The following is a 27,829-nucleotide window of genomic DNA, read 5'->3' on the forward strand; positions in this document are numbered from 1 at the left end:
AGCCTCAATTCGTTTCGGTTTCTGTGTGCTCATTTTTAGTTACAAAGCAACTGCATGTTTTAGGCAGACAGCCATCTGCCTCCTGTATTTTTACAATGCCAAACGCATCGCCCACTTCCCAATGGGAGTGAGTGGTACGCCTGCAGTGCCCATATGTCGCAAGGTGGGGCACCGAGCTGAACCGGGATCACCCGGCCGTAACTGAATTCGAGAGCGGCTTGTGCCTGGTTGCCAAGGCAATTGATGTTTGAGAGTGCCGAAGGAAGGGCGCTCCCGCCAGCGTTAGAAAACTCATCTGGCGGCAGAGCACGTTTTGCCAACGTTGCCGCTTTCCACCGCGCATTGTCCTAAGATGAACCGGTCACGTGACTAAAGCGCTGGGAAGACTACCGATTGGGGGAGAGTGGCTAGAGTAAAAGGAGAGGGCTTGGTTGGCCGGTCTGGGCTGATGCGTTTGGCATTGTAAAAATACAGGAGGCGATGAGACAACACAAAGACGCGACGGGATACCTGTGGCACAACTTCGTCATATAGAAGGGCAAGGAATCTTATCTGTCGGAACGGGGCAGAGCGAGCAGCGCACACTTCACCCTCGCCGTTGGCCGCCTGTAGGGTGTGCGAGCGAGGGATGTTAGCAAAGGAGGTTACCCCTGTCGCCAAACGCTGAGTGTGATGAGGTTTGCCGCTCGAACTGAAGGTAAAGACAGGATAGCAAGCGTGGTTGGACGCGCACGCGCACGTCAGTGTCTCTACACCAGAAGTGGAACGTCAGATGCGCAGCGATGCATTTTTCCACGCGCTCGCATGTCCCGGCTTTTTTGTCGCCGGGTGTTCAACGGTGGAGCCATGGCCGAATAGAAGCCGCAAAATAAGGCAAGCCACTCACCATACCAGTAACCAAAGTCTTCAATCACAAGCATTTAATCACAAACTTTTCAAAAAGCAAGAAGAAAACTTCTCTGGTTACAAGCCGAAGCCCATTAAAAAAGAGAAACTGGCGGAGCCTTCACTAAGTCGCGCAAGGCTTGAACCATGGCGAAGCTGCAGAATTTCTTTCTACGTGAGCTCAGACGGACACCTCACACGCCATTTGTACGTTTTATATTGTTCATGTACATGTTCAGTCGTGGCTTTGCTCTGTGCTGGTAGTAGTCATCGTCATATGCATCCATATCGTCATGTAGCTCATGCCAAGCATTTCAAGCGCGGTAGCGCTTGAGGACAGCTGGGGCCCAGCGGCGGGGCGTACGTGCACGACACATGCGCGGCGTTCCTGGAGTAGCGTCGAGGTTTCGTGGAGCAGGTGTTGCGCGAGCAGAGGCGTTGTTGGTTGCTAGGCAACGCGAGGCGTTCCTTGGGGCTCTCGACAGTGTATTTCTTTGTTTTTTTTTTTGATAAAGCCATTGCGAGAGCCATAGACGCTCGGTGGTTACCAGGAACGCGCTCACGAGCGCTCGGCATTTTCTGTTTTCTCAGGGTATTACACAGTTTTTTCTTTTGTTTGCTAAAGCCACTGCCGGTGCAGGGGACGATCGGCGGTCAGCGCGAAGCGTGCGGTGTTTTTAACACGTTACGTGCCCCTCACTACGGCCGGCTACAACAGTTCCACTGTCAAAATTTTCGGAGCTTGAACTGGTGGTGAAAGGCTGCAGAAACAGCAGAGCTGGCGACGTCTCTCTCTTCGTCGGAGACGCGGTTGTTGTTCCTCACGTGGATTTCCGAACTTAACACTGAAAGTTACTGGCAGGGCCGGATGATTTTGTCCGCAGCCTGCGGCATCTCGCCGTATGTAAACCGTGTTAGCACGCGCTAGAACCGCGGCAACCGACTTCGCGAACTCGGCGTGTGCAGAGCGAGCTCGGCGTCTGTGCTCCCCCTTCTGGCGCGAACGCACGTGAAGTGGCGAGGAGAAAATCGCGCGAGAAATGACGCCCCGAACGCAATGGCATAAAAGCCGGTTTCATTGAACGCGAGGGACCCAGGTTGGATTTTGACCACGGGAAGCGTTCTCCCCCTGTCTCTTTTTGTTTTCTGGGGCGGTGGTATTTTAATTGTTTTCTGTTGTGAGTACTTTAGGGGTCATGTCACTGCTTTTTCGTTCTTTGATTATTTATTTCCGACCTCCCAAAACCCATGTGTGCCGTCCCTTTCCGGTCTCGTAATGAGGCGGCCTAGGAAGGCGAAATGGAATGGTTCTTTCCCGCTATGGGCGGCTAAACTCGATGTTAATTTCTGCGACAATATTTGCACTCCTTTGCGAAGCTGTCAGATGTTTCTTCTCGTAGTGTTCTTGTCCGCAGTGCGTACATTTATGATCATTTATTGAATGATTTGCCTGGTGGTGTTACGAATAGACTTTTTACTGGATAGCGCGTCTAAATGGAATGTTGACTCGTGGAAAGTCTGCCAGGACTACTGTGTCGCGCGAGCTCTTGGAATGTCTGAGGGGAAACCTGGTGCCGAACTCTATTATGGTTATACGAGCGCTGGCTTCGCTCCTCTTTTTAAGTGAATTTATATGTCTAGGAATTATCTGTTTGCCTCCAAAAACAAAACAAAAAAAAATCCCGGATCATCTCCACTAACGTGAAACCTGGGGATGGGCGAAGCATGTATTCAATGAGTGTCTCTCTCTTGCCGCACGGCGCACGCCGATTGGGCGCCGGAGAAGCGCCGGTGTAAGGAGGAATCGCGCGCTCTCTGAGGCGGTGGTGCCCTCTCTTGCGTAAATCCAGGTTTAAGCAATTTGTATGCCCCATCTGCCCCTGTTGGGGTCAACGCGAGCGCAGTACAACGCCCACCCTGCTAAAAGAGAATTTATGACAAAACCACACATCATCACGCGGCGACTAGTGGTAACAGCGCTGCCATAAAAACAGGAAAAAAACAAGGTTGAGAAGAGAATTTATTATAAAACCACATATCAGCACGCAGTGAATAGTGGTAACAGCGCTGCCCGAAAAACAGAAAAAAAAATTCCCCCGCATTTCCCCGAGGGGGAGAATGTGAAAGTGCGAATGCACGGTTGTCGGCCCGCTTGCCGCAAACAATTGCGGCGCTTGCGCTCGGCCCCCGCAGCCCACCGCCTCGCCGCCTTCTCTTCCATCTCTTCCATCGGGTTTGTAGTATCACGTGTACACCACGCAGTTATCAAGCCGCTATAACGCCGCTGAGTCGCCAACGCACGCCGCTGACGACGTAGTTTGAATGCGTTAAAGATATAAGGCGCGTTACTCACACTGATATCAGCGTGGCGTCCGTGGCTTAGTCGGTAGCGCGTCGCGCTGCGGCCGCAAAGTCCTCGGATCGAAACCTGGCGCCGGATGCTGTTTCTTTTTTAAATATAGAGGAGCACTGCGGACGCCGACGCCGCCGCTGCCGCCGCCGCCGGCGGTGGATGGTTTGGGGTCGCTTATAAAGTGCATTCGCACTTAAAAAATCCAATCAGTTTCCAAGTACTCCGGGCAGCCTACACTTTGCACAACAATTGCTGTGGTGGTGAAACAATTAAGCTACTCTGAAATCAATGCACAAAAAGTTCACAAGGTTCGTTTTCGGTGATCGAAGGGGCCCCGGCACCAGGTAAGTATGCCATTTCTCGCTTCGACCGACCACCCCCGATCAGGCCTAGCGTCAAGAGCCGGTGGATACCTGAGTGTAGCACAAATTATAGCCCGCCTACAAAAAGCTACTGCTTGTGCTTGACAATTGCTGAAGCGGACAGAGAGCTTTACACAAATCTTTAAATCATGTTAGTTTATTTTTAACCGGCTTTATCAATTGTACACTTTAGTACCCGTTACATTATAGGGCAAGACGTTGAAATCAAGTGTCCCGGGGTTTAGTACCGTGACCACCTGAGAATACGACATGAGAAGCCGTCATCCCGAGCCCTTGAGGTGTTAAACTCCCGATGCTTCAGGTGTCTTTGAGCCGAGATGTGTTCTCGGTGTGTGTGCTAATAGCCCGCGATCTCCACCAAAGTTACATGACGTTCAAAATATGCCTTCGACCTCAACTTTAGACGTCTCATCCCATGGATAAGTAGAATGAGTATACAGGGTGTCCCAGCTATCATGCACCAAGTTTTTTTAAAAGGAGTAATGGCGTTACTCGAATAAAACCTAGTGCATAATGTTTCTAGCGCAGAGTAGTAGCGGCGAGTAATTTGTTCATTAATGAGATATATTTAATACTTGTAATTAATTACCTAACCCGAGCAGTACTGTCCCAATCTATAAAGTGTGAATGAGGTACTTGTAGGTACCCACGAGTGTCACCTAACTGCGGTATTTTCAGCGACGAACTTAGTGCGTACGCATTTAATCTGGCTGATAAAGTTGCCCCGCGAGATATGAAAAATACCAGGTGATGACGCTCCCGCTCGCACCATAAAGTATTGCCCTCTATAAGGCCTCCTCTGAGCTAGTCAGAATAATATAAAATAAAAAACAAAGAAAGCAGAAATCACGTCCCCGTGTGTGCCTTCTCTGGCACCCGCGCCCCGTGAAATTTGCTGTTGCTGCGCCTTCCATCCATGATATTATCAAGGTGATGCGCTGTCTCTTCGTGCGTGTGACAGCAAAGCTGTTGCTTTAAATTAGGGTTATTTGAGGTGGCTGCTTTATGATGGGGACTGGAGCGTCGCCACAAGGTATTTTTCACATTTCGCGGGTTTTCTTTATCAGCCAGAAGAAGTGAATGCGCCATACGTTCGTCGCTGAAAATACCGCCGTTATACGCCTGTCGTTGGTACCTACAAGAGCCTGTTTGGCACTCTTTATAGATAAGGGCAGTACTTCTCGAGATTGATAATTAATTACAAACAATTACGGAAATCGCCTTAAGGAAAAACAATACTGGCCGCTCCTTTACTGTACTGGAAACATTATGCACCATGGTTTCTTCAAGTAACGCCATTGCACTTTTTTTAAATCTTGGTGCATGATAGCTGCAGGACAACCTGTATGAGCCAGTAACCCAATTTTAAGGATAAACACTTCGCTTAGATACCAATCCAACACGTATAATCATTCGGATACGCATTGCGAGTAGTTTCGATATCAAAAGCAACATTTTTCAAGATCCACAGTGTCAAAATAAAAGCGTGCGCGTATAGTTACTAAAGATGCCCACCATCAACGCTCTATAGAGAAATACCAGTTTCTCGTTCCTCCCATCCATATTCTTAGTCACCAATATGCCGTCCGCTAAAAAGCTTCTCCAGTAATCCACCTTCACTTAGTAGAATGGCTCATTACTTTTTGCCGCTCTCCAATGAATGATCTCTCTTATCAACTGTCACTTGATTACGCCAATCTTATTGTTGGCACAATGCTTTAAAACGACTCTTTCAAGTCAGAACAAACAGGGCACTTTACAGTCCGTAGCCCAATATTTTCCCTAAAATTTGAGGAGTTTAAAGAGCCTGAATTGTGTTGGCTCAGGAGCTATTTGGATGACCTCTACTTGTAATACAAAAAAGAAATCCTTCAATTCTTGTGAGCTCCCCCGCAACGCGTCTGTTATCGGTGCTCTGTCAGCATTATAGTCTGTGTCAAATAAAATTGCCGGGCCCTGGAACATGTGAGGACATAGCGCATAAACGAAAGTTCTTTCTGAAGATAATAATTGCGCTTCTTTTCTTTATAGATGGCGATGGCACCACTTTTCCTACTTCAAGAGGCTTGGCATACCGGGCCCGAAGCCGAATCTCATCTGGGGAAACATCCGCGAGTTTCATTCTATGGCAAGTTTAGTGAAAAATATTTGCCCTTTACAGCGTGAGCCATTAAAATCTTGTTGTCGAGGAACCACACACATCTTTCGAGAATTTATGCCCGAACTCGTTGTATTTGCGGAGAGAAACAACATGAGAATAATGAATACATTCTGCTGTGAATGAACGAAAAGGAAATGGAAATGGAAAGGTCCCAATGGTAAAACAAAAACAAAAAACAACCCAGATACGGTGCAGGACGTCGAGGTGCTAAGTAAGATTTGGAGCAGCGGCCGTAGGATGGTTGGGTGCAAACTAAGTCTAAATCTCAAGAGAAAGAAAGAAACTTGTGAGAAATAAGAAACCCGACATGAAATCAGTCCGAGCCAGGATGCAGGATTTTCAAATAGCCCTTCGAAACTAATCTGCGCTTTAAACAGGGGAGGACGACAATACTGTAAGCATGCTAAATGTTATCCTAACAGCGGGATCAGCAGCAGCTATGGGACAAGTAGCCAGTGGGGAGCAAACTGGAAAACTAACTCGGAAAAACGAAGGAACTAATTGCGCAGCGTAAGAATATGAAACTGTCGAGTATGGCTGATCAGATTGAACTAGCCGAGCTGTCAAGATTGATTAACAGAAGTAAAACGCACGATATTTGTACGTAGAACGGGGCAGTGATCGAAGAAACACTGGAACTAGGAAGAAGATTAATATCAAGTAAAAAGGAGACAGCTCTAGGCAAAGACCGAACCTCGCACTCAGAAACGATCATGGTAGCACTACACATAACTTCGACGAGATAAAGTAGCGGAACGATTTTACAACACGATTTTATCTGCGACGTTAGACCAGGGAATACTAGTAAGCGTACATGTGTAGCTCGCGATGTCCCACTAATAACCAAAGACGAGGTTTAAAATGCTCTCAAGACACGAAAAGGGGAAAAGCTGTAGGTGACGATGACATTACCCTTCATCATTCGAGGGAGAGGACACATTGTACTGGGAAAACTTGGTGCACAATTTTGCTGATGCTAAAGACTAGAAGTATCCATAGCCTGAAAAAACGTCAAGATAATTTTGATTCGCAAGAAGGGGGACACCAAAGACTTTAAGAAGTATAGATACACCAGACTACCCTCAGTTCTAAACAAACTTTTTACCAAAGTTATACTTAACTGAAAAAGTAACAGCCGAAATTTTCATCAACCCGGAGAGTTGGCTGGTTTTAGAAAAGTATATTCAACAATAAATAACATTCACGAAGTCAGTCAAGTTATAGAAAAATCCGCAAAGTTTAATAAACTCTGTTACATGGCATTTCTAGAGTACGCAAAGGTGTTTGAGTCAGTGAGCACCGCAGCAGTGCTTGGAGCATTGAAGACCAGGGGATAGAAGAGACCTACATAAGGCTCCTCGATGATATATATAAATAATCAACAGGTAGGGTGATTCTTCACAAGCCAAGCAACAAATTACCGATCCAGAATGGCGTACGACAGGGAGATACCATCTCGCCAAAACTGTTCACAGCTTGTCAGGAGGGGGGGTATTCAGGAAGCTTCATTGTGAAAACGCGGGATTACGGATAAACGGAGCCTACTTGAGCCATTTTAGCTTTGCAGAAGGCATAGTCTTGCTAAGCGAGTCTGCAGAACACCTGTAAAAAATGCTTGAGGAACGAAATTCAGAAAGCAAGGTCGTGGGGCTAAAAATAAATATCAATAAACGTAAAGTAATGATAACTAAACATGGCGAAAGCACCCTGTACAACACACGTACTGAAATGCTAGAACAAGTAGAAGATTATACCTACCTCGGTCACGTGGCCTGTGCTTATCCCAAACACGAGAAAGAAATCTCGTGTAGAACCGGTATAGGCTGTGGTGCCCTCGCAAACACTCCTAAATAATGACAAGCTAAGTCTATCACTGCAAAGGAGAATATACAAACAGTGCGTCAATCCGTTGTTGACGTATGGAGCGGGAAGTTCTTGAAAGCAAACTTATGTAGGCTGAACGGGCCGTGGAACGAATAATGATTGGTATAACACTTAGAGACCGGAAACTAGCTTCGTCGATTAAAGAACACATTAGACTACAAGATGATCATCAGCAGGAGCATATCTACGCCCACTGCAGTACACAGACCTCTCCCATAGATCTCCAATTATCCCGGTCCTGTGCTAACTTAGACCAATTTATCCCAGCAAACTTCTTATCTCTTTTTTCCACCTAGCTTTCTGCCGCCCCGTGCCACGTTTGCCTCTTCTAGGGATCCACTGTGTTACCCATAAGGAAGCTGACGTCTGGGAGTCACACTGGGATTAGAAGATATCGTAGTTCAAAGAAAGAAAAAGAAATGGACTACGGCTGACCCCGTAGTTAGGCGAAATGAGTATGGGTGGACCACACGGGTGACAGAGTGGATACCGAGAGACGGGTCTAGAAGAGGAGGAAGGCCAATTACGCGATGGAGGTAAGAAATAAGGAATTTCAGAGCCAAGGAATACACTCGAGCGACGCGGGACAGGAGCGGTTGGAGGTCGATGGGAGAGGCCTTCGTCCTGCAGTGGACCTAAAGGGCTTTTGATGATGATGATTGCTAAAACAAGTGTAGAGTACAAAATAAAGTAACTCGTTCACGTTTAGTTTAGGTCTGTAGATAACCCATAAAAAATATTAATTCTTGCTCGTTTGGGGGTACCTGGGCATGGCTTGCAGAGCTGTCACTTAATCCGCTCGTACCTTCTGCGCATCGCTATTGTTAATATATGAGACAATACGGAGTCTATATGAATTTATCCCTTATCCCAGCAAGATTCGTCTCGCTTCGAAATGGGAATGTTTGTCGTAAAAACCATCTTTAAAAGACGGTTCTACGTAAACCTACACGCTTGTATTTGTTTAATTGATTCGAGGAAAGCGGAGTATACTTGAGACCTTAAAGAAAGCTTAGTCGTGAAAAACTACAAAAGAAATGCTGAAACAAGCTAATTTTTTCCCTGCCTATTGAGAGACCCTACATTGTGCGCTTGCTTCCTTCATTCTGAAATGCTTCTGGCTTAAATTACGGTGAATCTTTCTGCAACAACGCTTAATCGGATGAACTGCGAGTTGGGCGTTTTGGTATAGGTTCATGATGGGTACAGCGCAAACAAAACTCGATTAAGAAAGGACACTTGTTGGTGTAGGTTCGTGATGGGTACAGCGCAAACAAAACTCGGTCATGAAAGGACACTTGTGGGTATAGGCTGATGATGGGTATAGAACGGTTATTAATTTATAGGGGACCAAGGAATTTCAAATGTCCGTGCCAACCTTTACTTCAGAATAAAATACAGAGCCCAAAAATATAACATAGGCAAAAAAGCCCAGGTACCTTAAGGAACAAAAGAAAAATTGCAGAGTTACACTCCGTGGAATTTAATTGATGCCTTTGTTATTTGACACTGTGTGAGCAAGTTGCTTCAGGAATCAATTCCCCTTGATTATTGACGCTGTCTAAACGCGCCAATAGGGCCTTTCGAGAAAGTTACGAATGTCTTCACCTTGTCCTTACCGACATCCTGTACTACTGTTGAAGGTATGCTGAATTTGCATGTTCCTAATAGAATTTATTCAATAAAACATGCAGCCCCACTACAAGGTTGTTGAGAAGTGGTTCAAGGAATACGGCGACATGGTTGGGTAATGTTACGTTTTTTCCCAGTCTTAATTGGGGAGTTTTGTACCACCTTCCAGGTCCCCTCGTCAATTTTACGATTGTGTCTACTTAACTTAGACTGATTTCAATGGCTCTTTAAAAGAACCACGCTCTTTTTTTCCACAGCTGAGCTTTCATAACCGAAAAGCGTTTTCCGGCATTCATTGCAGTTTCATGTAAAAATAGTAGCCATAGAACGCCTCCCCTGTGGTGCCTTTGTTATTTTACTGTATTTACTATTTCCAGCCGTGGATTTTTACGTAGGCACTAAAACCTCTATAGAAAATAATACTGTTTTGTCAAGTTTTAGATGCACCGTTTCAGATGTATTACAGACAGACTAGTACCAAGTCACTCCGTCGTTAAAATAAACCGGAGGAGACCCTGATTTGCGCCAAGTCACAATTAGTGTTAAAATGAAAGGAAACACTCTGAACCGACTCGGAATAATATGTGAGTTTTCTTACGCTCCTCAAAAATATTTTTTACCTCAGACTACACTAAACGTTATCTAAGAATTTACGTTTAAGAATTATTTTCCTGGCAGATGTCGCTCTTTCTGAATGTATCCGCGCATCTAATAAGTGCACTACGTCTCTGCAGATTCTACAATGGTGACGTGCCTTTCGTGGCTACCAAAAATCTCGAATTTATTGAGTACATCTGCGTGCGCAGCTTCAACAACTTCGCAGATCGCGGGGTAAGTGCGTCATACCGCCGCTTTTGAAGCATTTACATGTTTTGTTATCTCAGAAAAAGTGCAACTAAATGCGGCTTGTTGATTTACCAAATAAGTGTTTTAGAGTGCGTCCCACTGCTGGAAGATTCTTATAAAATGGTAGATTCTTATAAAATATACCTGCGGATTTATGCGATTGATTGTTATCAAGGCACATCGCAATGTCATGGAAAATGAATTCTTGCAGTTAAAGCTTGGGTTTATCCTGAGGTATGTTGAATTCATATTTAGTGCCTCGATTTCTGCTTCTTATGTCACTTCAATATTCACGGTGACGCGCAGCAATCAAGATCTGGCTCCTGTTCAATCCGAAGCAACCGGGAGCGCGAATTCAGTGACTAAGAAGTAGCAGAGGAGGTGCATTGGTCCCAAGCAGTTTGGAGAACTCTTTACTTATACGTGTGCACGACTAAGCAGCTAAAAGGCTGAGCTGATTTACTGCGTTGCTGGCACCTACGAAAAGTAAAATAGACTGAGTTGAGCCCAGAGTGTACAAAAACGTATTTTATAAGTATGAAGACTGGTATGGAGCTAGAACGGAAAAGTGGCATTGAAAGCTGAAGCTTCATAGCGGAATAGAAGCGTCGAGGGAAGTGTTTCTTTAGGTTGTGGTCTAGATGTCTGGTATGGCTATGACCAACACCTAAAAAAAGTGTAGTGCCTAGCTACCCAGATGACGGCATTCAGCGACCATCTGTAGTGTTGCATGTAACAAGCTGGATCACAAGACACCGTGTCTATTTTGTGAAGCGATTTGGGAGCTTTTCTGTTGTTCTCTTCTATGGTTTTTTTCGTACCTCGAAAAATACTTTTCTGCTCTGTTGTTCGTTGCTATCGTTTTTTAAGAGTGAAGCACTTGAGCAAATCGTAATTGTTCGTGCCCGCAGTTGATAATACCAAAAAACTGCTGAGCACGCGCACGTGAGCGCGGGCCTCGCGGCGACCGTCCAGCGTCGCCTACGCACGTTTGTCAAGCCAGCATAGCCACTTAGGGAGATGGGCCAAGATTGCGGCGACCACCCGGAACGCTTCGCTGCACAGAGCACCAACGTGATATGACTGTTCGCGCGATGAAGCATGGTAATTAAATGTGGTAGTTGGCTGTGCACCAAGCCTAACGCCACCTAAAACATACCAAATCACCATTATTAACAAAAAAACGCGTAGATTTGAGTTTAAAAAAATTAAAAAGTGTAACCAAGATTCCACACTTAAAAAAAACTAAGAGAAAGTCCTGCTGGATCCCGAACCGAAGCCGCCAGCTCCAATACTCAGTACTCTACGTGGAAGCTACAGAGCCCAAACGGCGAGCTCGTTTTAGCAGCTCTCAAAAGAATAGCGCGCGCAGTGACATCACACATGCTACGTGGCTGCTCTAGAGCGAAGCGTTAGGAAACACGCCAACCGGCAGTTAAAAAAACCCAAGAAAATGCCGAGCGCTCGGGTGTGCGTGCCTCGCGGCGACCGCCCAGCGTCATCTTCGGACTTTTGCAAGCCAAGCATACCCACCTGGGGGATTGGCCAAGATTGACAAAAAAAGAACTCCAGCGCTCGCCGTTATCGTGGCCACACTTGCTCGAAACGAGAAAGGCACGTCATAGCGTACGCCCCTCCAAGGTGATGTCCAACGATTATCACTTCCAAAAAAATTGAAGGCAGCTCACACTAGGAACAATGATGGAGTACATGTCGTTCTGGCAGCGAAGAAGGAGCAAATCAGCTGCTATCGTGGACTTAAACCATCGTGATGGTCGTGGAGGTTGCATTGCTACCTTAAAGTCTTACCCGTTAGTGTCCGCTTCCTTCATTTTCGGTTGTACACGGTATTTGCTGTTTTGATATCTGTACCCATGATGCATGCGCATCACTTTTGTATTCGCACTTCAGCCACTGTGCATGTATTCTTCCTTGCCCATGCTGCTTCCTTGTACTGTAAGGGCTGGGGACCCGCCAAGCTACGCATGCATGCAGCTTTTTTCCTCTGTCCTACCAACGCCGCCTGTATTAACATTGCCTGACGCGTCGCCCGCTTTCCAATGGGAACGGTAGGGACGCTTAGTACAGCCACTCCTCCGCAATGTGGCGCGCGCCGGCGGACGTCCCGCCTTACATCAGCGCTCGCGAGTCGCGGGCGCTGCTCCCACTTCTACAATGCGTGTCTGACAGCTTGCCTGTTGAGTTTCAAGCTCCGTTTCGTTCCCATTTTTGTCGCGACGGGGCGTTAGTTCTGGCTCCACCAGTGATCTCGTCCAACGTGTCCCGCGTCCTTACCTGTTTTTTTCGAAAGATGACTGACGGAGCTCTCTGCTTTCTTGAACGGCTTCGTTTCCTTGCAGATTGACACAGTTTGCTTCGCCATCAAGCGCTGTGCTTCCACGATACGGGTTTTAGTGGTAATATCATTTTGCAGGAGGAACAGGAGCAGTGGCGTAGCTAAAAATATTTTCAGAGCGTGTTATACGCCGGCGAAAAACAAGATGAAAAGAAAGAGAGCCTGCAAGCAATCATGCCATTTCATTTTCTTGTATAGTTTACTTCTTTTGTTTTTACCTATTAACATACCTATGGGGAGTGCGAACAGGGTGGAAAAAACAAGGCCGAAATGTGGAGGGGACAGAGGGGAATAATGCACCACTAATAAGATGTCGGGGCCCGTGATTCATGTAGGTATGCCCGCAAAGCCAGCATCAGCCTGTGGCAGCACACGTGGTTTCGCGTGCGTGTGGCGCCGGCGGTTTTATCAGCGACAGTCCAATGTGATAGCCATGGTGAAAAACAAGAAGGCGTAGGAGCACCCCCTGGGGGACGCTACACAAACTGTCAATTATTTTGCATAGTTTCCGAGAAGTGGCGCTGGCTGGCGGACATGAAAGCACCTATGAAGGCTACGGAGCGGGAAAGGGTAGGAGAGAGCAACAGGAGATTGGATGTTTGGACATTTTTTGCTCACGCGTTAGGCAATGTTTGTCCTACCCAGTTAGGCAATGTTGGTCCTACCCAGCCAGGCTGGGGCAAAATAAATTTTGAAATCTTGCAAATATACGATTATACGACTGAGCACGAAAAAACAAACATCCAAATCAAGTTCCAATCAGGCGCGGCAGCATTTCATTTCATTCAAGCAACATGTCGGATCCAGAAAGCAAGGATTTAATCAGCGTATAATTTATATCTTGATATTAGACTCTAACTTCTCTGCTGGAAATTGTTTGTCAAAGGCAACCATTAAATTTCCTTTTTCAGACTCTCATGATAACCCAGGATGCGCACCCGATCTTGGGACGGTCCTTGATAAACGTGGGCACCCCTTTCTGGAAGAGAATCCGGGCTTCCGTGGTACATGGCTTCTCGGCGGCGAAGCTCAAGCTGGTAAAAGGGTTTTTTCTTATCTTGCTCCTGCTGGGTTCGTGAGTTACATAGACCATTCACTGTAGCAAAGCTACGTGTAGAGACGTACGATTCTTGTTTTAGTCAGTGAGGTAAGAGCGAAACATGTTTTGGTTTTGCAATTTTAGTTAATCCCGTGCAACCCATGAGAAGTTGGTCAAAATCATTCTGTGGGTGGGCTCGCAGCGCTATGCTTCCCTTCTCTCTTTGTGTCGTCTTCCCGTTGTAATATGTCACCACGCGCTTTAGCCAAGGGTTGTATTGTAGTAACGTTAAAATAATAGGCTAGGCTTCGCTATGAAGTTCTCAATTGTTCAATTGAACTAGTAATCTACGTTATGCATACTGTTTATGAATTTACTCCAGGTTCAGTTTACAGAACCTTCATGGGATGTGTACCGTTCGCTTATTTCAAGGCAACTTTTCTAAACGACATTCAAACTGCTCATATTAGCATCGTGTAGGTAGATTTAAACAGTGCTATATATAACACTAGCGTTAGTACATGGCGCACCCCGGGTGGGCCACTACACTAATTACACGAATAGCTATTACACTTATTATCTCTTACTTGTGATAATTAAGTAGTTCAGTATGGAATTTTTCACAATTAGGAACTCCTACGTGATGTCAATACATTGCCTCTTCCCGGAGGCGTGTGGTTATAGGAAGCAGCTGCAACTGGGCTCAAAGAACTACTTGCCATTAGGAAGCATTATGTGGTAGTTGTAAAGAATACGCATGTGTCACAGTTTTATAAGTAATAACATAGGCTCCTACTGGAGGCGTGTGCTTGCAGAAATTCCCAAAAGATGGCGACCGCTATTCTACGCGGGAAAATTTTGCTTAATTCCACATTTAGAGAAGCGCAAGTTTAAAAAATCCCGCTTGCCTGTTTATATGCTTGATGGGATAAAATCCTCAAATTGGTTTTCGGACAACTTTATGGGCAGCATGTACAGCAAAAACCAATTGGATATATCAACGGGCTGAACAAGGATTGAGGAATCCGTATAAACAGGTAATATACCGGAAATCCTGGTACTCCCTATTACACGGCTGTTATAGAGAAATCTTGAAAAAATGTTTTCACAAATTTGTGTTGGTTACTATATCGACAAACATTTGTTGGATATGTCAACGGGCCTGCGCTAAAAACAAAAATTTATGGAACAAACTTTTAACGCATCTCACTCAGCCTGGGCCATAAATTTAGCAAAACTCAGCATTTAATGCCCTACACCGTAATAGGAATGTGCTCCTCAAATTTGAAGTTGCCAGAACCAGTACTTTACATGGGCGTTCACATCAAATGTGACGCCTTTCTGGCCCATCGTGGGTGCAAATTTTAAAAATTCGTTTCGCCCTCTTAGTGGCGTCGAAGGGGGACATTCTTAAAATTGGTTTTGTGCACTTCCACTAGTAACATATATTTTCAATAAACCGATTGGAGCAATCAGGCAGTTATACATTTATTTGAGAATATTTAGGAAAACATGCCTTTTATTCCCAAACGCAGAATCACCCCAGTAGTGTTGGTTAGGGCGAAACCCTAAAGATACTTTTTGGATATTGTTAAGGGCTACACGTGTTAGCAAAAGGCACTTCGATATGTAAAAAGGTGAACGAGATAATAACAATTTACAACACAATTTCTTCCTTTTCCTGGGTTAGGAGTACAATTTCGGAAAATCCCGCATTAGCGAGCCCCTACGCCATGACACGACTACTCCCGAAATTTCAAGTCTCTAGGCCAAGCAGCTTTGTCTGGACGTTGACAAGTCAGTCAGTGAGTCAGCCAGCCGCGCACTTTTCTTGGTAGGCATAGATAAAAGGATGCCGCATGGACGTAAATGAGGGGCTACAAAAAGAACTTCAGTGTGTCGTTTCAAGTAATACACTGGTCAAAATGTCAATACATCGGTTGCGTCACCAGTATTCAAAAAGGGTGCATAGAAGCTCTATCAGGGCAAGCTTCAATTATTCGTCATGCTAGCTCTCAAGTATGCCTTGGCGAGAGCTTTTGAGCCGTATTGGTACACAGGTAATTGTAATACAGCTTAACGCAGTAGTATCCCCGATCGCCCCAGCTTCTGGTGACAGTAGAGACCGGTACCATTGGTAGTGCATGTGAGCTGACAACTAAACAGGGGCAACTTTCGTAAGGGCTGCAGTCCTTCACTGTTCGTTTGTGACATTATTTATCTAAAATTTTATTTTATTCAATTGTGCAATAAACAAGCTGTTCTGCACGCTTGACTAGCCTCTGTGACGGGCCCAAGACACACAATAAGCCATTCGCTTAGGGTAACACGGCGGCCAAAGATACGTGCAAGGATTACTCTTACTGAAGAATAAGCCACGCCGGTCTGAGTCTCTCACTGATTTATTCAAATCTTTGCAGATCGCCTCTTTTACTTTATTGCAAAGTTTCCCACCCTTGGTTCTTGAAGCGTTCGAAAGGGGAGTTGGCTTCCAAACTAACTCTCCTAAAATGTGATGCCCTACAGGTAATGCCGAGTTTTGAAGAAGAATGCGGCGTGCTTCTTAAGAGCCTTGAGAAGCACACCAACTCCGGTGAAGAAGTTAACATGCACGAAGTCTACGAGCAACTCTCGATGGAGTATGTTACAAAGAGTTTGTTTGGTTTGGATGAGCACTTCTTCGGAAATGCCAATCACCCATTGTACGAGCTCGTCAGTTCCGTCTTCAGAAGCTTCATGACCGGACCCCTACATATGCTTGGTCGTAAGTACTCTTCTCAAACGGAAGCGTTCGAACTTACTCAAATGGAGAACTAAAACTTCCATCTTTCCGTAGGGTCGGCTTTCATTTTCTCTTCCTTTTTTACCTGTTTATAAAAAAAGAGAAACCAGGCAGGTTTCGGAAGCTTCATTACAACTTGATAATCCAGGAACGATATTTCCCGCTTAGACCTGATATTAGGCCTACGGATCCACACATATAACTCTAAGGCGTGGTAATTATTGTCATTTGGTCGAACTTTCTCGTCAGGCACTGCCACGTCTCAAAGAACAGCCCATGTAGTAGCGTGACTTGACCATTTCTGGCGGTCTTGACGAATCTGTCAACGTTGCGTGGTTGCCGGGTGCCTACAACATGCGAAACCCTAGCCCGATCGAGGTCTGGCCTTAAATTGCGCAAGCACTTGCGCAATTTAACGTCCCCCCAAAAATAAAATGATCTGAGTGCGTGACGTTTTCGTGCAATCTACAGTTAAAAAATTAAAGCCGTTCCACTCAATGGGAAAGCTGTCGGAAGTGCAGAGCAGTGATTCGCCATAATACGCTGTACCGCCAATATCCGCTTACTGCTACCGTCCCATGCAATTCAAATTTCAGGCATGCGCGCCCCGTGCCTGAAACTGCGCCAGAGAGAGTTCTGTTGTCTTCGTGCTTTTCTGCCAGCACGTGCCGGCGTTTTGCGTTTACTATCGTATGAACCATCCCAACGGGCGTCTTTAACTAAAGGAACGCGGGCGCTGCCGGTTAATTACGTATATTTTTCCTCGAATGTACCTATAGTTTTCTTTGCGCTAAACAACGGGAAGATGTATGACAAACGCCAGCGTTTCAAGAGTTTCGAACGCTTCTGACTATATAAACCGCTTCGCTTTCGAAGCCTCTGTGGTACGTTTGGTACGTTACTTGGATTGGCTACAATAGCTGAGGTTGACCAGTTTCGAGTAGCTCCTGGAGAGACGTGCTGCGCAAGCACGAGGATTGGATTGGCCTGGCTTGGGTTGGATTGAATTGGATTGGTTTTGGATTGGATTGGATTTGGATTGGATGGTAAGCAGCAGTAAGCATGATAATCAGCTAATCCTAGGCAACCAGGAAAGCTAAGAATAACCAGCTGGACCTTAGCTCACGCTACGTATATCCTGGCATAGCCGCTTGGCTTTCGAAGCCTCTGGGTTACGCCGCGCCGAAGGGACCGTGACAGGCTACACCGTAACGCCGTGGCGATATTCTTGGTTCCAGCGAGCCAGCTAGGACGACAAGGCGAGCGCGTAAAGTGCTCTGCACTTAAAATCGGGCCTAGGTTGCCGTAAAACGTTCAATAATGGCGTGCTTTCTCCTCTGCCATTATTACTGCCACGGAAGTTAAAAGAAATCAGCGTGTTTTTTTTATTTAAGCTGTACACTGCGGTGGCAATGAATAACAAGAGTAACATTTTTGCCGCTTTATGCTTTTGTGTCTGCAAACGGCGGATCTGGTTGGCTAAGTATAATTCATTAGGGGCTTATGGCTACGCGCCAAATTTACTTAAATCGACGGAGTTTTTCCTCTGATATATAATATTATAAGTCATTTAAAAATGAGAGTTTATCCTCCACCACCCCATTATTCTGTGTGCTTTTGCATGAGCCTTAACCTTAGAATAGCGTATTTCCCCATTACTTTTAATTTTTGTACTATGCGCGTTTGTTTATTTGCGCAGAAGATGCCTGCTCTGTGTACAAGCTCGCAACCACTGTAAGCATACTGGACCCTTGGTGCCGCCTGCCTTGTTTCAGAGAGTACCACAGCGTTCGGCTCGCTTATGACGCCAGTCTTCTGCCTTGCAAACTTACTGTGGAAATTCCCGTTCGGAACACTTACCGATGAAACAGCAAAGATCGTCGAGCTCAGAAGAAAGGATCCCTCGGTAATTTTTACTTATTGCTATCATCATAGCTTTCCCTAGTCCCCTATGATATTCTCTGAAATGACAGAAAAGGATAGAAATTCCATGCCGATGGCTTCACAATGGCGCAAAAGATATTTCAAACAAGAATACACATTTAAAAGGAAACCGGTGAACTTTAAAAAAATGAGTTAGAGGCGGGTTTATCTAGGTTGTCGCCCACTGGCTCCGTATATCACACTGAATTTTATCATACGTGAGTCGAACCGTCATTTTTCTTGCAAAACGCGGACTGCAGTTTGAAAAACACGCGCTCTTCGCATTTGACGCTTCTGATTGGTCGCGCCCTTCATGACGTCAATGGAGAGCACCCTTCGGTCGCGCGGGCTGTGGGAAGCATTGAGAACGACCACCCGGTAGTGGCGCTTCCCTTTCCCGCCATTTAGCTTGCAGTTAGTGTTTGTATCTTGGAGTTTGTATCTTGTATCTCCAAGTTAGTATCTTGGAGCTTGAATTTGCTTTACACGACCGATAACCCCAAAGAACTGACTTTGAGGCGCCGGCTGGAGGGTTTCACCAGAACATTTCTGAACAGGGCAACCAGCATTGGTGGTTTCAGTCGCATAAACTGATATAAGGTATTGAATAAACCGTTTGTTAGTATATATGATAAATCATTCATGTTTACGATGAAGCGGCGTTTTATGAACAATGTACCACCGAAAAAATGGTACGTGCCCTGCACGAAAATATAGCGTTCATGCGCTGGAGACGAAAATGGGGGACAGTCCTTGTGTTACCGGTACATGCATAAACCAACAAACACTCTGTACAATTCCCTTTGTTCGTCCCCCCCCCCTTCCTCCCCCTTACTTATCCCTGCGCACATACACGCACGCGCGCAATTTTGGCGGTGGCGCTACGATGCCAGCTCGATCCCTGTGTGCACTTTTTCGATCAGTGGCGTCTTCCTGTTGTACTTGCATTTGTTATTGAGATCTTGTACCTTACTGGTGCTTCTCGGCATTAACGGCTCTAGCGGGGCTTGATTTTCACATGTGCGTTGCGTATTATGCAGCCACCTCGTGATAACAGACCAGTCGGGCAACGTAGCTAGGTTGTAGTTGTTACTTTTGCTAACAGTCGCCAAAGGCTTGTTGCAATAAATTGTTACAGTGTTTCACCGATGGCTCTAGCATTTCTATAAACCGAAGCATTTACCGATAGTCCGACAAAAGCCGTATATGCACTGTCCGCTCCTACTTTTTCGGTGTCATCGTAACTTCTGGGGCAAGTTTGCTTTGGGGTGTTTCCTATCAATGAATATCGCTGGAATACAGGCGATGTACAGCTACACCAAGGTTCTGGCAGGTTATAATACGCGTAGACTCGACATAAATATCCCCTAAGATAACGCAGCGCACCTGGAACAAAACGTTGGACCAAGGCGGAAATTTGGGCGAGTCTGAATACGTTCATCTTGCACAGCGTGTGCAAGATGAAAGATTTATACCCCCTTAGCCATTCGCGAATTTCGGTACATTTTGGTTCGGAGCGGTATTTTCTCATTGAAGACATATCTTCTCGCGGCATGTATACCTGCAAAATAAGTAATCTTTTGGTCTTTGTTCTGTTATTTTTTTAGGAATTCTATTTACCTATTATCCAAGAAAGAAGTTCTATGAGGATTGGAAGGTTGTTTTATTTTAGCTATAAGTTCGGTTTTTTAACACAGCTCTAAGACCTGCCGCGAAACAAAACCGGCGCGGCTAAAAGAAATAGGTATTTCCTGAACAATTGTGGCTTTTTTTCTGGAACATGGACGAAACATCCCAGGCCAAAGTACAGCGGTATTTACCATCATTCTTATATCCAGCATACAATTACGTCCGTCGCTGTCAAAAGGAAAAGAAAATACGCATTTGAGCATTTTACATGGGGTAGATTCTCTGCCATCAAGCACGGCCGCCTCGCTGTCGATAATGGTATTATCCTGCTTAAAGGAGCCATGAAGAGAAAACACAAGTTTGGTTCATTCAAAAGATTGTCTCGTTAGAATCATACTGACACCACTTTTAACGCAAACTTCGCTCAAATAAGCTACATAATTAGGAAAAACGGGAATGGTCATGCGATCCACCAGCTCATTTCCCACAACAGAACCTGTGATGTCACATGAGCTAAGCTCTGCGATTGGCGGAGGCTGGCAGAAGCAGACGCAAATTAGGTAGAGCTTACAAACTAGACGAACGAGCCATATGCGCTTAAATTTAGGGCACGTTCTTTACAAAGCAATAAGAATGATAGGACAAACAGTGGAAGTTACGAAAGCACATGTAAACATAGAAGTACTGATGCGTTCTGCTGTTCGTACTGCGCACAGCATGCTTGGTTTAGCTGCACAGCACTACGGGGCTTGGGGTTGCCTCAGACGACACTGGCCGATTGACGCAAGCAACGGTGTCTTACGTGACCCCATTTGTCGAGCGAGCACTATTTCAGGGAACGAATATTTTCTCCCAGAACAAAAACAAGCCAAGTTTAAATGCGGGCAAAAACAAACCAAACGCTTGCCACGGTATGGTGGCGCCATCTAGGTTACGGAACGTAAAGAAACGCGGGAACAAACCAACACCGCTGTACAGGGTGGAGACAACCTTTGAACGGTCCCGTGCCGCCGCAATTGGGCCAACGGGCTCAACGCGTTATTCTTTTCGTTTCCCACGAGACCTAGCAACGAGAAACAGACAATATGATTCAAACTTCTTCAGTAAACCGCGTTGCGGCGATAATTTTAGCGCGGTTTTGACACAATGACTTGCTTCGGCGGCGAGCGAGCAACCGAAAATGGCGGCGCCAGCGTATACGTGTCTCTACCCTGTACGGCGGATGCGTGAATGAAGGTACTTTAGGCTGCAGAGTGGTCGGTTCCCGTGATGTCATTTGGGACCACGAAAACGCACGATTGAGCGGGAAAATCAAAATTTTAACCTAAATTGTTTAATTTCTCAGTGAATAAAGCACCGTTTGTATCCGGACAAGCGCTGGGGGCACTATAAAACACGAAATCTTTCGAATAAAACCAACTTGCATTTTCTCTTCATGGCTCCTTTAAGAACTCTGAATGGTAACAGATGTCTGGTTTGACTCTTCGTGCATACGCTTTGAACACGAAAATTGTACAAATAAGCGCTATCAACAACAACAACATACGAGTATCATTTTCCCTGTGGCGAGCCTCTAAAAGAAACACGGTGAAAAGAGCGTGCCACAGGCGGCTGGTCGGGCCGGAAGTTTACGCTATCACGCTTCCCTGCCCGTTTTCCCCTCAGATTTTCTCTCTCCAGGCATCGCGCGCCGAGAGAGGGGTGAAGCATTGAGCCAGATTTGTTTGCGTATTGCGTTGCTCTAATTGCAGGTATTGCAAAAATATTTCGTACACGTAAACTATTCAGTGTGTACTTGCTTCTGGTCACATTCTCTTTTAATTCTAAAACCCCTTCTTACTCACGCTGTTGTTAAGGGAAATCAAAGTAATGTACAGGTCCGCGCAGAAGTAAACGGAGCACGGGAGCGGTGGCCGAACTGCATCGTTGCGCCGCGTATGGGCGCCGACGGGAACCATGGAGCGCCGGTCAAAGAGTGTGTTCGCCCTGCCCCCGCCGCCTTATCTGATATATGTTTAATCGCCGCTCTGCTGGCGTGTCATGCTCGGCGAGACGGTCTTCAAAGGCAGCGCTGGGCTATAGAGGGGCGCTGGTTGCATTGCAGCTCGCAGGCATCAGCGGCGACCGAATCTGCTGGTCATGAGCTGGACAAAGCTGCGTGCGCCCTGAAACGTGCCTTGTTGCGCGCTGTAAAGGGCGGCACAAAATTGTAGGCCGCTTTGGTTTGGCATAGCATGTCATTGCGATGTAATCAGTTGTTAGCCGGCAACAAAATTGCCCTGGTCAAATAAAAAGCACATTCACAAGCATTTTCGTTGTTCAGGAAAAAAAATCTCGCTTGCGGGATTTATTTCTTTCTTTTGGGTTTGTCCCAAGTTATTGCTGCCGGTCACTCTCCAGGTCTGTTCTTAAGACAGGGAAATAAAAAAAATTCCATGTGGTAGAAATTCTGTGTTAGAGAACACCGTATACAATCATTGCCCGCTATTACAGCGGGCCTCATAGGGCACATATTTTGTTTTTGCATTTAAAGCGGCGTTATTATTTTTAACGAGCACCTTGTATTAGTTAAGAATGTGTTGAAGATTTAAACTCCACATTGAATGATAAGATGGCTTCACTGCATTACCCTAGTGTCTTGCAGAAAAGCGCCGTGAGGGCCCCCAAAAGACCGGTGATTAGTATAGTCGTCATGACCGATTACTACCATACTCGTCATCGGTTAATTTGGTTCAAAATCTTATGACGGCTATCCTCGTCAACGGGGGCGAAAGGGTTAATGCGACAATAAAATATGCACCCTGTGAGGCCGGCTGTAATAGCAGGCAACGATTGTACCTATTCTTTACGGTGTTTTGTAACACAGAATTTCTACCACATGGAATTTTTTTTATTTCCCTGCCGTCTGGACAGACCTGGACTGACGGGAAGCAATAACTTGGGACAAGCTCAATATTTAAAAAAAAAATGTCGGAAGCGCGATGTTTTTCCCGAACAGCGAAAATATCCGTGAATGTGCTTTATATATCGTCCTGGGCAATTTTGTTGCCGGCTTAAAATTAATTATATCGCAATGACATGCTTTGCCAAACCACAGCGGCCTACAATTTTATGCCGCCCTTTAGAGCGCGCAACAAGGAACGTTTTTGGGCGCGCGCAGCTTCGTCCAGCTCATAAGCAGCGGATGCGTTCGCCGCTGATGCCTGCGAGCGGCAATGCAAGCAGCGCCGCTATATAGCCCCGCGCTGCTTTTGAAGACAGTCTCACCGAGCATGACGCGTCAGCAGAGCGGCGATTAAACATATCAGATAGGGCGGCGGGGGCACTGCGAACACACTCTTTGACCAGCGCTCCATGGTTCCCGTCGGCGCCCATACGCGGCGCAGCGATGCAGTTCGGCCACCGCTCCCGTGCTCCGTTTACTTCTGCGCGGACCTGTACATACGAGAGGTGTTCACACAGGGCTTACAGAAGATACGTAGGTCATTGAATGATGAGGTTCACGTACGCTGGGAACAACTCATTACCATCCATTCCTACCTTATTCCTTCCTTTTCTTTTTCTCTTTTTTACCCATTTCCCTTTTTACGTGTGCAGGATACCAAACTAGGCTATAGCCTAATTAACATTTTAACATTACTGCCTTTCTTTTACCCCTTTTACTTCCACCCTTACTCCCTCACTCACTCTTATACGCTCTGTTACACATGCACGCACCCACACACACAATATATATATATATATATATATATATATATATATATATATATATATATATATATATATATATATATATGTAAGAACTTCGAACAAGGCAGAAACCACGATTGTCGCAAACATTTCAGCAAAGAGACTTGCCGTCGTCAGGGCCAGAATATATATATATATATATATATATAGTGTGTGTGAGTGAGCATTCGTGTGATCGGCGTGCGTGCGTGCGTGCGTGCGTGCGTGCGTGCGTGCGTGCGTGCGTGCGTGCGTGCGCGCGCGCGCGCGCACCTTTGTGCAGCACACTAACCCATGACTGAGATTGAAACAAGGTTTACGCACTAGTAGGAGTGTTTGGACAAATCTAACTGCGTGAATACCTAGTTTGTAGGGTTTAGGAATTAAAGTAATTTAAGTTATTCCTGTGCATGATCGACGCTTCTTTTTATCCATAGGTCAGAAGGCCAGACATGCTACAGAATCTCCTCGACGTGGAACTCAGCGACGAAGACTTGGGTTTCGATGATTCCGGCGATAAAAAAGGTACAGTTACTTCGCGCACTTCTGAAATTCTGAAATAAGAGTACCGAGTAATTGAGTGCGAAAAATGTTTGCCTTCCTTCTGAGGTCTTTTGTTTAGTTCTGTTGTCCTACATGATTGTTAAGCTAAAAATAGTGAACAGCACATTATGTTACGCACCTGCGCGCACACACGCAGACATAAGTGCATATATATGTATATATGTATATATATATATATATATATATATATATATATATATAATGAAACCTCGCGGATAAACCACCGTTTTACCATGTTTTACACCGCTTCGCTGCCTAATCCTGCCCTTTATTCTTAACCCTCGTTTGACACTGCTTGATGTGCAATGGTCCGCAGGCGGGCAAACAACTTGCTAAACAGACGCAAGCAAGCAGGCGGGTACTCGTGATCGGGAGTTGACCTGCGACGGCCCCATACGGCAGCCCTACGCCAATCGCGAGTAGTCGAAGTTCAGGTGCCAGGAAGCTCAAGAAGCAGGAAGAATTTGAAGCTACCGCCGAGCCGCGACGAAAGCATTAACACATACGACACTACCCCGCGGCGATCACCCGCTTTACCCACCCGCTTGACCCAAGTTTCTTCCTTTCACGACGCTCTGTCCCCCTATATCTCTGCTCTCTGCTTATCAGTGTTTTTCAAATCCGCGTTGTCACCCCGCTCCTTCCTTTGGTAGAGAGCCTCAATTCACACGCGTCCGCCGCAAGGGTGAAGACACATGTACGTTGGCACCGCGATTTTGGATCAATCGCTGGCCGCCTCAGCAAGTCATTGCAGCAACACCCGCGCTATAATTTTAGCCGCAACATGGTTTGTTCGGAAAATTTGAGTCATCGTATCTATTTCGCGTTGCTGGATCCCGTGGAAACGAAAGTAGCCATGTGCTGAGCACTTTAACCCAATAGCGACGGCACGGGACAGGAATGTTATTTTTCTTTCATCTCCGCCTTGTACTATCGTTCGTTTCACTTGGCAGTGGCAGTTTCGCACTCGCCTTTGCCCCTTTCAATTTGTTCGACCACATCGGCCTTATATCTCTCGCGCAAAGCGTGGTGCTGGGAGGTAGCTCGAATGCTTGGAGGAGAGGGGGCCCAACAGAGGCGTTGCTTTTTTTAACTTGGGAATTCAGCTAAAGGTTCGCAAATCCCACAAAGAACGCGCTAAATATAGTAGTTTAAAAAAGTTCTTAGCCCAGCTGTCACGTGCGACCCCGTCTACTAGACCGGCATTTGCCCGCACCCCGGTCGTATTACGCTGTGTAGCGGTCCCTTGAAAGTCGTGTTATCGGGGTTCCTCTGTATATATATATATATATATATATATATATATATATATATATATATATATATATATATATATATATATATATATATATATATATATATATATATATATATATATATATATATATATATATACAGAGCTCTTCAGAGCTGCATATATTGATCCAAAATGGTGGTGCCAACGTACACGTGTCTTCCCCTTGCGGCGGACGCGAGTGAATTGAGGCTCTCTACCAAAGGAAGGAGTAGAGTGACAACGCGGCTTTGAAAAACACTGATAAGGAGAGAGCTGAGATATAGGGAGAGAAAGCGTCGTGAAATGAAGAAACTTGGGTCAAGCGGGCGGGGAAAGCGGGTGATCGCCGCAGGGTTGCGTCGTATGTGTTAATGCTTTCGTCGCGGCTCGGCGGTAGCTTCAAATTCACGGTCCGCCTGCCACCTGAACTTCGACTTATCGCGGTTGCCGCGTCGGCGTAGGGATGCCGTATGGGGCCGTCGCAGGTCAACTCCCGATCACGAGTACCCGCCTGCTTGCTTGCGTCTCTTTAGCAAGTTGTTTGCCCGCCTGCGGACCATTGCACATCAAGCAGTGTCAAACGAGGGTTAAGAATAAAGGGCAGGATTAGGCAGCGAAGCAGTGTAAAACATGGTAAAACGGTGGTTTATACACGGGGTTTCAATATATATATATATATACATATATATATTGTAAAGGAGATCGCCGACGCCTGGGTAGCTGGTTGAAGAGGGGTTTATTGACAGTGTTTATTGGCGGTCGGAGGGCCCACACGCAATGGCCGAGCACAGGGTTAAGCGAGCTGACGCGCCAAGCATCCTTCTGGTTCCTCTTTTTGTGAGCGCATGCACTGCAAACCCGCATGGGTGGAGAGCGCAGCGTTATGCCCTCTTGTTCTCAAGCGTCCGCTCATACTCTTCGCTACAATCACCTCCCCTCGTAACAAAGACGCCAGCCGGGCGTCTGACGGAAACGACAGTGCGAGTGGTTCAATGTAAACTTTGAGACTGAATTTGAACGATTTCACCACCACGACAGCGCTCGTCAGCAGGAGTTACCGGCTGGACAACGTAACTTGCCGGAGGCATGCGTTCAACATCGTGGTAGGGACCGTGGTATCTCAAAAGGAACTTATTGGATAGTCCAGGTGACTTATTTGTGACGGACAGCCAGACGAAATAACCGCACGAAAAGCTACAGGCAGGTGTGGAGTAATCATGGTGAGACTTCTGGTGAGCTTGATTTTCGTTCGTAAATGATCGTGCTAACTGGCGTCACTCTTCGTTGTGTTCGAAAACGTCAGCAGTAGGCCTGGTTTCGCAGGCATGGGGGTGGTACGGGAGAAACGTGTAGGTGGGACAGGAGGGCTCACGTCCGTACAAAAGGAAGAAAAAAGAAGAACCGTTTGAAGACTGAGTGGCGGTACTATAAGCGTATGTGACGAATGGAAGTGTAGCATCCTACTCGGAAAGATCTGATGCCACATACCTGGCCAGCATGTCGCCCAGTGTGTGGTTTAAGCGCTCGGCTAGGCCATTGCAGTGCTGGTTGTAGGCTGTAGTGTTACGGTGGCCGGTACGGCATGCTGCCAAAAGAGCCTCGATGTCTTCCTATAGAATGACCTTACACCGTGTTTGGACTGGCCTTCCCAGCTTGTCACCACTGTTAAGAATCAGCCACCCCGCAGCTGTCACCACTGTTGGGACTGGGCCGTGTCACCGAAGCCACCACTGCTGCTACTGGCATCCGAACAGTCACCGGTGTAGCGACCCTGCCTTGCTCCGTCCGCTATCGACGCGGCGCAGAGCACAGCGATGAAGTTCTCGAGCCGACCAAAAGTTGTAGCAACATATATACACATTATGTACAAGGGTAACAAAGGCGTTGCATGGCTCGCACAAAGGCGACAGCACCTGGCCTCCAAAAAGTCCGGCCGATAAGTGCCGCCGGGCAGGTTTTTATACCCACGGAAGTCCGTTGCAGCCGCAAGCGGTTTTACTCGCTCCAATCAGGACTCTCGCTGTCCGAAGTTTGAAATCCGACGAATGGAGGAGAAGCGCTTACGTCAGCCGAGCCGCCCCGACGGGGAAAGGGAACGCGATGCCATCGCCGTCTCAGCGGAGCCGTCTCCAGGCCTGTAGCGGAATGTCGGTTGCCGGTCATTCGCCCGATGCATGATTCGGCCGAGCTGCCGCGACGGGAAAAGTGGAGGCGACTCTGGGGCGGTGCAAGTTCTGGCATGTAGGCCGCGGGCGGTTTGGTCTGGTTTGGTCGAGGCGTGAATCGGCCCCGCTGTTGGCGCGTCACCCCGTGCAACGAATTTGGGCAGGGTGCTCTGGCCCAACAACGGGTCACTCAGAGTTCGTGGGGCGCTCCATGACTCAGAA

The 27,829-nt window shown here is 46.4% G+C and overlaps 1 protein-coding gene across 1 annotated transcript in view; it reads left to right on the top strand.

Moving 5' to 3' along the window:
• Positions 1–27,829, top strand: part of LOC144174435 (cytochrome P450 3A17-like) — a 282,872-nt gene that overhangs the window by 62,184 nt on the left and 192,859 nt on the right. The window contains exons 4-8 of the mRNA XM_077703152.1: positions 10,033–10,129; positions 13,412–13,537; positions 16,066–16,303; positions 18,097–18,227; positions 24,040–24,127. Of these exons, the coding sequence (XP_077559278.1) occupies positions 10,033–10,129; positions 13,412–13,537; positions 16,066–16,303; positions 18,097–18,227; positions 24,040–24,127 (680 nt within the window). The remainder of the gene's footprint in view (positions 1–10,032; positions 10,130–13,411; positions 13,538–16,065; positions 16,304–18,096; positions 18,228–24,039; positions 24,128–27,829) is intronic.

This window comes from Haemaphysalis longicornis, unplaced genomic scaffold (genome assembly GCF_048455015.1).
Source record: "Haemaphysalis longicornis isolate Haplotype H1 unplaced genomic scaffold, Haemaphysalis longicornis Haplotype H1 scaffold_3, whole genome shotgun sequence".
NCBI classification, from domain to species: domain Eukaryota; kingdom Metazoa; phylum Arthropoda; class Arachnida; order Ixodida; family Ixodidae; genus Haemaphysalis; species Haemaphysalis longicornis.